This window comes from Onychostoma macrolepis, chromosome 04, assembly GCF_012432095.1.
Source record: "Onychostoma macrolepis isolate SWU-2019 chromosome 04, ASM1243209v1, whole genome shotgun sequence".
Taxonomy (NCBI): domain Eukaryota; kingdom Metazoa; phylum Chordata; class Actinopteri; order Cypriniformes; family Cyprinidae; genus Onychostoma; species Onychostoma macrolepis.
The window spans coordinates 8,363,197-8,377,378 of record NC_081158.1 but is presented as its reverse complement, the minus strand read 5'-3'; the positions used below and the strand labels follow the sequence as shown (position 1 = coordinate 8,377,378).

General features: G+C 37.5%; 1 protein-coding gene across 1 annotated transcript; it reads right to left on the bottom strand.

The window, feature by feature from the left end:
- Positions 1-2,062: 2,062 nt before the first annotated feature.
- LOC131538472 (uncharacterized) lies at positions 2,063-9,979 on the bottom strand. The gene is made up of 5 exons (XM_058772346.1): positions 9,088-9,979; positions 8,743-8,973; positions 8,315-8,452; positions 2,473-2,863; positions 2,063-2,299 (listed from the first exon to the last, which is right to left on the bottom strand). The coding sequence occupies exons 1-5, from the start codon at positions 9,891-9,893 to the stop codon at positions 2,063-2,065; spliced, it is 1,803 nt and encodes a 600-aa protein (XP_058628329.1). The 5' UTR covers positions 9,894-9,979.
- Between the last annotated feature and the right edge of the window lie 4,203 nt (positions 9,980-14,182).

Below are 14,182 nucleotides of genomic sequence, written 5' to 3'. Positions count from 1 at the left end.
TGTGTTCAATCATGGAACTGGTAAAATGGGCATAAGGTGAAAAGAAATGAATGTTTTGCTATGGACTATTCTCGTAATATGAACTAATTTCTTCAGAGACCAGTCCAAGAGATTCATTATCCAAATATTTTAGTCCTCCTTTGTGAACAGTATGACATGGGGTTGTGTTTTGGTTTTTGCAGAGACTGTTGTGACACGGTCACAGAGGTCATCATATTTCTCCCAGCCAAGAGAGGTTCTTCTGCAGTAAGCCACGTAATGTCCAAGAGATTCCCTTGTAGGTCCTGGAGTGAATGCGAAGACCCCTCTCAGAGTGAACAAATGGTTGCCCATCTCCATGGTCACAGGGATTTCGAACAGTGGATGGTTTGTATCTGCACTTGTTTCAATGCACAGTAGTGGTCCAGTGATGCAGCTGTGTGTGACTGAGCCATTGCAGAGGAATTTCATTGATGAAATATCTTTTGTTTTCCAGCTATCTTGGGGTGATTTCAGTGGCTTCAGACACTTGGACCTGTTGAGGTGTAGTGCATCTTCCAGTGCTGCTTGGAGACTCTTCAGTCCACCAGTCTGTAAAATATCTGCATTGACTGGTAGGAGTGAGATGGTTCTTGAAGATTTTGTATTTCGACTGTAGTTTGGAGAAGAGCATTCAGTCGTAATTGTTGCGCTTGCTACTTGTTTCATTGTTGATGTGATTATGTTGGCAACATTGCAATCTGCATTGACCTGCCTCACACCTGATTTCAGGTGAACACATTGAAATATTTCCAGCAGCATTTTTGCCCTCTTTGCGTAAGCATCTCTTCCAGCTCCTTTTGTGACAATGGTCTTCACCAAATCAAATATTTCATTTTTTTTGTGCTCTTTGTCAAGATAATGGCAGAATGATCCACTGTCACAGAAAGCAGAGCAAAGGCACTGGTATTCTTTACACTTACAAGCATTTTGTCAACTGCAATGGGTGTTTTAGCCTGGTAATTGCCATTCTTCAAGACATACATTTTTGTCTTTTCAGGTTTATGTCTGCATGTAACCACTCAGGGTCAGGTAGGACAGTCGGTTTTTGGAGGGACACCAGTTTTCAACAGGGTCTTCTTCTACGGATTGTTGCTTAACCTCTGCATCCTGCTCACTGCGACCAGGTTTTGGCTCAGTCTCCTGTGTCTTTGTCTCAGTGTGCTCTGTTTTCTTCACTGGTGCAGATGAAAGCCTCATGTTGCCCTCAAGAAACTCAAGGTGGCGTATGACAAACCGGTCCATTCGTATGGGGAGGCTTTCATGTTTTGAAATGTGGAACCATCACAGCAGTCCGAAGAGAGAGGTAGCATGCCATTCTTATTAAGTTAAGTCGTGGCGTATTGTCAAGTATGCTGACCCATACTCGAAATGGTGCTCTGCATTTAACCCATCCAAGTGCACACACACAGCAGTGAGTAGTGAACACACACACACAGTGAACACAGCCTTGCTCCAGCGCCCGGGGAGCAATTAGGGGTTCGGTGCCTTGCTCAAGGGCCCCTTAGTCATGGTATCGAAGGTGGAGAGAGTGCTGTTCATTCACAATCCCCACCTTCAATTCCTGCCGGCTCGAGAATCAAACCGGCAACCTTCAGGTTACAAGCTCGACTCCCTAACCATTAGGCCACGACTAGTTCTGGAAGGAAATGCAGATCGTCTCTGTCACCATGATGTCCCGCAATCTTATGAATGTTTTCACAGATTTCACAGATGTTTTTTGATCTGTGTGCAATGCCTCCTCAACTCCAGTTACCTCTGTTGAATGGTCATCTTTGTTGACACATGGCAGAACTCCCTCTGCAAATCGTCTCTTCAGTTGAGCTTTGCAAGTTTCTGAGACAACAGGTAAACCTTTTTCATAATTTCCTTCTGATTCGCTGAAGGCATCAACTGAAATTTAATGAATCAGCTCCCTTGCTTCTTCCAGTGAGTCAAGATTGTAAAAGTTGTGCCATAGCTCATAGATAGAACTCTCTAACTCTGTTTCCTTTTTGTCTTAAGCATTCCCACCAGCTGATGAGCTTAATGCAGTGTGCCACATCTACTCTGATGAAGGTGGAAGCTGTGAGTCTTCAGGCTTCTTCGTCAGCACTCCAAAGCACTGATTGATGTAGGTTTTCAGGTCTGGGTAAGGAGTGAAGGCCTTAACCAATTCTCCAAGCAAAGTCAAGGAGAAATCACAGACTGCTTCTTTGGGTGCAGCAGCACCTGCACGTTGCACTACTGGAATATGATCTCCTTGTGAACATGCCCAGAATTGCCACAGGGTTTTCTCTATCTTTTCACAATTGAACCTGTTGCATCAAAACTCACAATGGAACCAGAGTACTTGGATTTCATTTGATAAACTTGCATCTGGGATGGGGCCCAGTAATGGCAAAAAAAAAAAAAATCTATCAAGGCCTATGTCATGAATGCTTTCATTGTGAGGTACACTGTATTTTACTGTACTTGTTTTCGACCTTCCCAGAGCTCTTCAGATACACGTGTTCTCAGATCTCCCGATAACTTGCGTTTTGCTTTGCCAGTATGGAGATTGTCATCAACATTGTGGATTGTACATTTAAGCACAACTGGTTCATTAGCTGCTGGCATCTCAGCTGTTATAGACAGTTGTGCATCACATTCTGTGCAGTTCCCAATTATGTCGATGTAGTGAGATGCAACATTTGGAAAATTTTTGCTCTCCTGAATCTGAGTGCGCATGAGGTTTTGATATTTTTCCATATCTCCTCTTACAAGACGTGTCCATGCCCCACGTTTCAGGATGGTGTATTCCCTTTTACATGTGTTGAGTGATTTGTCATTGTAAGCAACCTTTTCAGGCCAGATTTCTGTCCATCTTTGATGAGAGACTGACCTCAAACTCAATATCATAACATTGCCTTTGCTGATGTGTCTGCCTTTGACTCCGGTGAATGTAAATCTGCCAAGCTTTCTTGTGAGCTCTCAGGGTTTGGATCTTGATCTTGGACATTTGTATTGATGGCGCATAGCTCAAAGATTTGCCAGATATTGTGCCCGTTTGTCTTGACAAAAGTATAAAAATTCTTTGCTGAAACTTTGTTGTTCAGTTGTTGGCTTAAATCTGCCCACACCTTCTCTGAGAGGACCGCTATATTCTGTCCTATAATAATCTGTTCCTTTGCAGCACTGATGACTTTGATGTCATCACTTTCACAAGCTGGTTTCCTTGGCATCTGATTAAAACAGGAATTATTTTTTGATGTAATGCCAAATGAGTTATTTTATGTGTAAGTATGTTATAATCATGCAAGTTTCATCTGTCATCCATTCTGTATTTGCCATGTTTAAATATTGTTAAGTATGACTAGTAGATGTCATTTGATAGCTTTGAAGAACAGACTTAATTTTAATTATTTAAATAAAATTTATAACAATTATTTTCTGTTAATCTATCCATCCAATAATATGGATCATATCAATTCAGTGAGTTCAGAGGAAAAAAAAAAAAAGATTAGCCAGAGTAAGCTGTACTAAGAATCATTTTGAGAACTAAATCGGACAATTCATGAAAAAGTAGGATTGATGACATGATTTTATTGCCATAAAATGTGCATTGCTGTGCATATAAGCCTCTTTTATGTCATGGCATAATGACCAGTGGAGGATAATTAGGACAAGCACATAAGAGATTTTCTTGATTTCCAAAATTAATTAAAAAAAAAGTTTGACTTGTCTTGTATTTAAAATATCCTGTAAATTGTATTGTGCTGTACACATGCTTTTAAGTATATATATATATATATATATATATATATATATATATATATATTTTTTTTTTTTTTAATAAAGTAAAATAAAATAAAAAAATTCTAAGAGCACATGCTTACCTTGTTCCTCAGGTTTTTTCCTGTTTTGTTTTCCCACATTTCTTTCTTTCTTTATTCTCCAATGCTCTGTGATCTTACTTTTGACCTGCAATGTACTGTAACCTCTCTGGCTGTACTAATACAGTGTAAAAGGACTGATTCTGGATTTTGTCCAATAAAAATGGGGAAAAGAAATAATTGTGCAAGTTTCCTTAACACTTTTAACAGTCGGTAGACATTTAATGTGTTTCTGGCCCCTTAAAAACATTTGACCATATCAAGTACAGATCTAAAACACTAAATTCCACTGTTAAAGGGAAAAAAAACAAAAACAGAAAATAGTAAAAACCAGCACCGCGCGAGCAACTAAAGAGTGTGACAGGTATGTAGACGAGATGGATGGAGAACGGCTTGCGTGATGACACTTCTCCTTCAGAGATTTTATAATTTCTCAAAAAGTGAATGAGTTATTGTGTTTCTTTCCATGGCACAAACCAGCACAAACGAATGACACCTTTTAGGAGCGATTTAGACGATATGGGGTGGAGAGTTAACAGTCCTTAACAAATTTTTCCCCCATTATATTTAAGAAGGGCTCGGAGATACCAGGTTTGTTTTAGTAGCACAAAATCAGTACAAACGAATGGCATAGTTTTGGTGATTATTTCTTTTTATGGGGTGCCAACTTCACAGAGGTGTTGCAGGGTCTCCGCTTTGCACCATGCTTAACAACAACAACCTTCAGCCATGATTTATTCACAATACAGCGCAAACTCAAGTACCTTATTGCTTACTTATGAGAGAGAAATGGACTGCACAAGCATGATTACCCGCATCTGATACAGCAGTGTTTTGGTTAGAAACAGTTTGACTGTGACCTAACAATTTTGAACTTAAGAGAATTAAGTAAAAATAAATGAGAAGTATCCGGCATCCAGATAAATCCAAAACATCGAATCTGGCCCTCTTCACAAAAAGATTTGGACACCATGGCTGGAAATAGTACTTTATTCAAATATTCACTTTTCTGGTCACATTTATCACAGCCGTAGTCGCAGAGCACAGCTTTGTGCCTTGTATCAATGCTTTTGCTGGAGAATCACACACGATGCAGAGAAAATGAATAGTGAAATTTCTCTCCCTATATTGAAGGCCAGTAGACATCAGGGCCCATATTCATTCAAATTCTTAGTGTAGTGTTGCTCATAGTGGCAAAATTCTAAGAAAATTCTTAGAAAAGTGGGCGTTTCCCCCTGCAATTAAAAAGTTCCTAGTAATAAAATTTATTCAAAAAGCATCTTAACCCTTACAAGAGCTCTTAAGATCAAAAAAAGTTTACGCTGGTTTCACACCACATGCATCAGCAAAGTGGCAACACTGGCTTTTGTACAGCATTTTCTATAATGGTAAGTTCGCATTGCTTCATTTCCATTTCAAATACATTTAAGAGAGAAGACTTTAAAAAAAGCTAAAAAAAAAAAAAGCTTATTTTACCTTTTGTTTCTTCTTTTTGTTGCCTTTGTTTTCCGTGTAGTGCCAGTTGTTGATAGAAGGAAGGTCATTGCTCTATGTGTGTTGTTACGAAGACTACGAAAAAGGATGAGACGCAGACTTTGGGTTCGCTCCATGATCTTGTCACTGAGCTGTCTCTTGACCCTGACCGACACCTAAACTACTTCAGGATGAGTTCAGAGCAAATGGATCACATTCTTTCCCTTATTGGAGGACAACCAACAAAAACAAACAACAAACTACAGGCAGTCCATTGAACCCAAGCAGCGACTTGAGGTAAGATCAACATGTTAGATATAAATTCTAGTGTAAATATGAATGTATGCATTTGTAAATATTTATAATGTAAATATTAATGTCTTATTTTTGTTTGCCGAAATGAATGTAAGTTAAAACATTGCACAAGTTCTAAACTGCAAAGAAATAACTTTGACTAGGGTGCATCAAGTAAAAACGGTTTATTAAATCCAAAGTTCTGGCATGAAACTCTAGATGGCACAGTCTGATAGGTCGAACTCAATCTGACGTAGTGGCATCATCAAATGGCACAGCTGATTGGTTCATTTTGTATCAGCAGCCAATGATCTTGCTGCTCAACATTCATATACTTGGCTAGTGCTTGCTGTAGCAGTTGCAGCGCACTTCAGAAACCCTCCACCTTCCCCAGCTCCACCTGTATAGATCTGCTATGGGGTTATTTCATATGTTACATGTGCAGAAGCAGTATTTTTTACATGCTCACAGCAGCATGTCTGGATGTATTGGCAGTAGCAAGTCTCTTTACTTGATTTGCTGCAGCAGTGTAGCAGATCTATTCTGCCAAGAACAAATACATTGTCATGTACATTACCATGCAAATCAACCAAAGAGTTGTCATGACAGAAATAATTTTATCAAATATCACAACAAAGTCATGCAGAAAGTTATAAAAAAACATGCATGTTTAACTATACGGTTATATGCACAATAGAACAAAAGTTCGCTTGTAGTTGGGGAAACTGTTCTTCTCTGTTGTCTGTGTTGACTGTCAGTCATTCGTGCTTGAACCCTGGGATGTATGGGGGGGTAGGGGTGTTGCATCTGTGAGCTGTTATTAGTGGTGTGGAGGTAGCCAAACTTTTACCTGCCAGTAAGGGTGTTGCAGGCTACAGGAGCTACAGATTAATTAATGTACACTACCAGTCAAAAGTTTCTGAACGGTAAGATTTTTAATGTTTTTTTTTTAATGAAGTCTCTTCTGCTCACCAAGCCTACATTTATTTGATCCAAAGTACAGCAAAAAGTGTAATATTCTGAAATATTTTTATTATTTAAAATAACTGCTTTCTATTTGAATATATTTTAAAATGTAATTTATTCCTGTGATTTCAAATCTGAATTTTAGCATCATTACTCCAGTCACATGATCCAAATCATTCTAATATTCTGATTTGCTGCTCAAACATTTATTATTATTATTATGTTGAAAACAGCTGAGTAGAAATTTTCAGGTTTCTTTGAATAGAAAGTTCAGAAGAACAGCATTTATCTGAAATAGAAATATTTTGTAACATTGTAAATATCTTTATCATCACTTTCGATCAATTTAAAGCATCCTTGCTAAATAAAAGTATTAATTAAGCACTAGGTACAAAAAATAGTTCCTCTCAGGACCTTTTGGACAAAAATGTCCCTATTGAAACCCATTACAACTGCAAATTTTAATCACAGTGCTGTTTAACTGTAAAATGATGAAATTTTTGTTAATAGGCTTTCATTCTGTTGGCAAGGCTTCAAAATGTAATTTTTTACTGTTTTTTTTACCAGATGGTGCCATTTTTTTCAGGTTTGGTCTATAAAGGGTATATAAAGCAAATACTCACTTTATTCCTGTTTTCTGCTACTGCATATTATAGAGCCAATTGGATAAATAATGCAACTATAATTGTGTGGGTGTGCTGGTACGGATGTCAGAGTGTGGTTTGTATGCGTGTCATAAAAAAATTGTGTGTGTGTGTCACAAATCCAGTTCATAATCTTCCGTCCACTCGCCACCAGAGGTCGCCCTTCCTTCATATTGACTCATACACCACACAGACTGTTACATGTCACTCTGGACTACAGTTCCCATCATTCATTGCACTGATTGCACATACACAGCTGTATGCACTGATCACACAACTGCCACCAATCACCAGAGGTGGGTAGAGTATCCAAAATCTGTACTCAATTAAAAGTACAAGTACTTATGGAAATATTTACTCAAGTAAGAGTAAAAGTAACAATCTTAATAGTTACTTGAGTAAGAGTAAAAAAGTATCCGATGAAAAAACTACTCAAGTACCTAGTTACTAGTTACTTCTAATCTGATTTATATGAAGCGAAAAACCCTGAATTTCACTGAGCTTTCACACACCTCTCCTTGAAAGTCTCTTTGTTCTGCTTATATAAAACATAGGTTGAAGTAAAGTAGCCTATCTCAGTCCTGTGATGGGCACATTAACAACACATAACCTGTCATTTGCAATAAAATCTCAAAGACACCCAGATGTTTTTCTAAGTGTTAACTGTTTTTATTTTCACATTCACAACACAAACTTGTCAGCATCTGCATTTAAACAAGCTAACAGAGAACAAAAGAGAAGGTGTGTGAGCAGAGTGTGTTTGTGTTATTATGTTTGAGTATGAACTTGTTTATGTGTGTTTGCGCTTCAGTATGTGAACAGTCGTATGTTCTTTCTTGAACAATCAGTTTTACAGAATTTTGCTGTTGAACTTCAGCAGTAATTGGCTCTCAAGATATTTACAATGCAGTCTTGATCTTTTAGCTGTGAGCAGGAGTCCGGCATAAAAGTCTCTCACAGGCTGCAGATGCTGGGATGGCTGTATTTACTTTTAGAGCCAAATTCTTGACTTTTGGAAAGGAGTGTAACAGATCCATACCTCCAGCTGATGAACATGAAAGGTACCTCTCCAGCTCTCCTGTTTCTGAGTGGCCTGTTTTCATGGATGCAAAGAAGTCCTCTTCATCTGAAGGGCTGCTGTAGCAGAGGGCATCATTTTCCACGTTGAGCTCCAGTTGGTCTTTTATGTAGTCTAGTCCTGTGCTGAGACAGATTTACACACTTTACCTGCATAATCCTACATTTTGCAATATATTTCCTATATTTTATTGACACTATTCACAGTCCAGACCTTATAACTTATTACACTGTAACTCACCACTAATAAAACAAAAACAGAGAGAAGGTCTTATCTCAAGGTCAAATAAATAACATGTGAATTGACACATGAATTAACAGATACATTACCTGTTGTCAAAATGCTCTGGTCTGTTGTCCAGGCAGTTCTGAACTTTGGAAGCAGTATAGCTGCAGCAATAAGCTCTGGTTCCTACATGAACTCTCCAAAACGTTTGAGGATACCTCCATGTAGGGCCTTAAGGAGGGGTTGACAGACTTTACAGGTTGACTCTACCAACTGCAGGACAAGCTGAAGAAGTTGAAGTGTTGGCAGCAGAAAACCCATATGAACTGAAGATTCCCCTTGGAGTAGGTTGAGGGCCATTGCAACTGGCTTCATTACAATAGAGTACTCAGCCAAAAATCCCAATTCAGCTGTATTCAGCCTGTACCATAAAACACAAATGGTTAATAATAATAATAATAATAAAGGAAGATCAGCTGTGTCATAATATACACTCCCACCAAACCACTAAATCCAACCTGGTCTTACAACTTACATTTTTATCTTTAATGCTGTGCATACGTTTCGGATTGCATGCTCTCCTTGTTCCCTCTGGATACGCACCAACCTTTCTACAGCCAGAAACAGTGAGTTCCACCGTGTCTGATTGGGTCGCAGAAACTGCAGTTTGCACTCACGTTCCACAGTTTCAAATGCCAAGGCTGACCTGCTGGTTTTGTTCCACAGTGCACTGCATTTTGCAAAAGCTGACCGTGATAGTCTCTTATATGTATCACTTCCAGCTTCTGCCGCTGAAGCATCAACAGTAGCAACAAGATTAAGGAGATGGCATGCACATTTTTGATGTCTGGGAAGTTGGTATTCCAGGCCACAGTCCTCATCTAAAATACCAAAAAGGTCTTGGTACTCCATCTCCGATTCACTTTCGTCAGATTCTTCCTCAAGTATGAAGTCTTCCTCCTCCTGTGCATCCTGAGCATCATCTTTTTTGTCCTCCCCATATATTCGAAAGGCCTTCAGAAAGTTTGAGCCACTATCTGTAGTTGTCCTTGTAATCTTTCCTCTGATTTTGTACTCTTTATGTATTTCCTTTAAAGCAGCAGCAATTACATCGAATGTGTGTGATCCTGTCATACGTCTGCAAGCCAAGGCTGCTGAACATCTCTCTAAAGACGTACTGTCTATCCAGTGGCAGGTGACCCCCAAGTAACTGCGCTGCCTGGCTGACCAGCAGTCTGCAGTTGTAGCAACGTACTCAGCATTGTTTAATTTTTGGATAAGTGCACTCTTCATATTTTCAAATGTATCCTGCACTTTGAGACGCAGCGTTTTTCTTGTCATGACTGTGCACTGAGGTTGCAAGGTTTCAATAATTTTCCTAAATTATGGTAATTCTACAATAGAAAATGGCTGGCTTCCTTCACATACAAAATTGATCAGCAGCTTGTCAATCACTGCCTGTGTTACCTTCGTTGCAGGGCTGGAAAAGGCACTCATGATCTTTCGATTCTTTTTTGAATGAGGTTCATCAACCGTGACTGAGTCTAATGCTCGTTTTCTTGACTTGATTAGTTCTTCATAAACTTTCAGCTTGTTTGGGTGAATCCTCTGATGAAATAATAATATTTGCATATTAGGTTACATTTGGTTTTATTATACACTATGAATACACAACTTGAATCACCAATCAATTGTTAATTATGCATCCACGGGCACTTTGCACGGGCACTTTGCACTTTGCACTTTGCACAAATAGCAATAAAATAGGCTTTTATATATATATATATATATATATATATATATATATATATATATAAATGTTATGTGATTAATGGTTAAACGGTGTGAATGAATAATGTGCTGGGCTAACCAGCTGTTCCTTTTAAGAGCAGTTCCTTTAAAACCATTTATTTACTTTATTCTTACATTTATAAGTACATGCATTCTTTAGTTAGGAATAAAATAAAATATAATCCCGTTTTTATTTTGTATGTGTTCTTCACTTTAGTGAGGTGTCAAAAAAAAAAAATACCTTTACAGTGTGTGAAGTGTAGTATTACAATAAGGTCAAAGTGCCCATAGTTACCAAATTGCCATTAATGGTTCAAATAGGCATAATTTTGACACTTACCGCTACGTGTTTTTTCAGGTTGGAGCTGGAATTCTTGTACGCTGCGATGTCAGTTCGTTTTGGTGTACACAGCATGCATCGCATTATGAAACTATTCTTTTTGACATCTTGGAGTGAAAACATAGACTGAACTTGAGGCCACGGGTGATATGCCTTTGATAACTCGCACACGTCTTCCTCTGCTTCAGCCATCATCTTCCAACTAAACGTGCGCTAAACTTAAGCGGGAGATGCGTAGCAGACTCTCGCGAAGCAGCCTCTCCAACGTCTCGCGAGACTTGCAAACAAGTCATATAAACTAATTATTTAAAAAAGCACGTTTATTACCATTTGACAGTAACGGAGGAATGCCGCAAAATGTAGCGAAGTAAAAGTAAAGTTTTTTCACTAAAAATGTACTTGAGTAAGAGTAAAAGTACACATCTTTAAATATACTCTAAAAGTACAAGTTACCCAAAAAATGTACTCAAGTAAATGTAACGAAGTAAATGTAATTCGTTACTACCCACCTCTGGTTGCAGTAACACTTTACAATAACAGTACATGAATTATCATGTACTAATACCTTAATTAATAATTACTTGACTATGAACTAATGAAGAGTTAAGACATGTATTAATCAAGAACTAATGAAGAACTAACTTAACTACGACATGAGTCATATGAATTACCGCATGAATAACACCACCTTAATTACATGTTAGTTCCTGCATGTTAGTTAATGTATTAATTAACACTTTGGGGTAAACTAAATCAAACATGCTCTAGAAGAAAGATTCATGAAAATGGCACACTGCAAAATTGTTTATAAATTTTCCACCTGCAGCTCTGTCACAAACATCAGTGAATGACAGTGGATTTCTTGCAATATTTACGTTTAACCAACTCATCCAACGCACAATGATGCATTCATAATTAAAAACAACTTCATCTCATCCTGTTTTGAGTGATTCCACTGCTGCCCTCCTACAATAATGTATTCATTAATTTTCCAAATTAAAATCAGTGTTAGCAGAGATGATGGTTATGTTATGGATTGGTTTACTGTCTTTATATCATAATAATGCACTGAAATCAGACGTTTGTCTTGTGTTCTTGCTCTTCTTTTGGGCCACTATTGCTCCTTCAAAATGTTAACCTTCCTCCTACCGTTCAGTTCCTTCTCCCTCCAAATGCAGCCACATGACCTCTGCTCTTTTTACAAACCACCAAAAAACACCAAATATCTGATTTAGATGAGCTGAATATGTATAAAACGTGTAATTTATAACTTTTTAAAGATGTGCCCCTCCAAGACAAGTCATGACATGATACATTGACAACTCATGAATTCATGTTAAGTTAATGATGAGTTAATAATATTGTGCCCCCATGTCATGACAAAACTTAAAATATTTACGTATCTTTTATATCATTAAGATATTCTTATCAATGCATTTTTATCATTTTATCAATAAGTGATTTAGACATTTAGACCTCTTAACCTACCCATTTTATAAACATGCAAGAAAATAACCATTTTAGTAACAATATAGCATTAAAAAAGTTTTTATAATCGCTAATCCCACTCCTACATCTACACCTAAACATAGCTATTTCTGTACAGTAGAAGAAAAACATGACAGACAGATAAAAGCAATTACAATAATTTATTTACAATAGTCTAACCTTGAGGTCATAAACGCATGAATTAGTATTTCTGCATTTGACGTTGAGAGCATAGGTCGCAATTTAGATATGTTTTTGAGATGGAAAAACGCAGTTTTACAGATGCTAGAAACATGGCTTTCAAATGAAAGATTGATATCTTCATTTGAGCATAATTTATGTTGTTAATCGCTGAAAATATTAACCAGATTATTTTCCTGATCCTCTCGCTCTCAGTGAACTCGTGAAGGTGCGCGCGTGCTGCTAGCATCATTCAAATACACACCTCACCAGAAACACGGCATGTCGCAATCTGTGACGAAGGCACGCGAGAGCCAATGAGCGTTCGATTATCCTGCCGTAAAACCTGTCGTTTGAAGCTGCAACATTTGAATTTGTAACGAACCCGTCAGTCAGCGCGGGCTTTGCTGTTTATGGTCGCTGGACTCGCTGCTTGAGATGGAGATGAAGATCGCGTCAGTCACAGCATGTTGGAGAAAACGCATTTTGTGGCCCATGGCAAATAAAGTAAACATTTCATGACAAGTAAAGGTTAAACGATTTCAGATGTTATTTATTTTAAGGTTTAAAGTTAAGTCTTGTTTAACTTGTAGGCCTATTATTGGAAACGAGCCGGCAGCAGAAATCACACAATAAAACGAAATGTTATCATTTCATATAAAGTAAACAATTTAATGATGCAATTGGAAACAAGGTAATTGATATGACAACTAATAATAAAATTAATTCCGCGATTTCAATATTCATAAGGATTCATTTTTGTCAATATGTAAGTATTTGTACATTTAGATGCTGAAAATACGTTAGTATTGTACGTTTTAGTGCCTGTAAAAACGTAAGTAAATGTACGTTTTATAGAACCACATTTTACGTAAAATACATATGAATTATCATGAGATCACGCTGGACTTTACTTGACTGTACACATTAATAAATCATTAACAACTCATAGACTAACTAACATAAACATTAATTCATGATTTGTTAATGTATCATAATGTCATGACTTTACTTGGGGGGGCACAATATCATTAACTCATCATTAATTACTTATAACTTAACATGAATTCATGAGTTGTCAATGTATCATGTCATGACTTGTCTTGGAGGGGCACATCTTTAAAAGTTATAAATTACACATGTTTTATACATATTCAGCTCATCTAAATCAGATATTTGGTGTTTTTTGGTGGTTTGTAAAAAAGTGGAAGAGCAGAGGTCATGTGACTGCATTTGGATGGAGAAGGAACTGAACGGTAGGAGGAAGGTTAACATTTTGAAGGAGCAATAGTGGCCCAAAAGAAGAGCAAGAACACAAGACAAACGTCTGATTTCAGTGCATTATTATGATATAAAGACAGTAAACCAATCCATAACATAACCATCATCTCTGCTAACACTGATTTTAATTTGGAAAATTGCATCTGCTTAATGAATACATTATTGTAGGAGGGCAGCAATGGAATCACTCAAAACAGGATGAGATGAAGTTGTTTTTAATTATGAATGCATCATTGTGCGTTGGATGAGTTGGTTAAACGTAAATATTGCAAAAAATCCACTGTCATTCACTGATGTTTGTGACATAGCTGCAGGTGGAAAATTTATAAACAATTTTGCAGTGTGCCATTTTCATGAATCTTTCTTCTAGAGCATGTTTGATTTAGTTTACCCCAAAGTGTTAATTAATACATTAACTAACATGCAGGAACTAACATGTAATTAAGGTGGTGTTATTCATGCGGTAATTCATATGACTCATGTCGTAGTTAAGTTAGTTCTTGATTAATACATGTCTCAACTCTTCATTAGTTCATAGTCAAGTAATTAT

Coding starts and splice junctions, on each gene's coding strand:
- LOC131538472 (XM_058772346.1), bottom strand. CDS start 9,893: ATGACAAGAAAAACGCTGCGTCTCAAAGTGCAGGATACATTTGAAAAT. Junction 8,974..9,087: donor ACAGCATTAAAGATAAAAAT/GTAAGTTGTAAG, acceptor TTTATGGTACAG/GCTGAATACAGCTGAATTGG. Junction 2,864..8,314: donor GAAACAGGAGAGCTGGAGAG/GTACCTTTCATG, acceptor CTCTCATCAAAG/ATGGACAGAAATCTGGCCTG.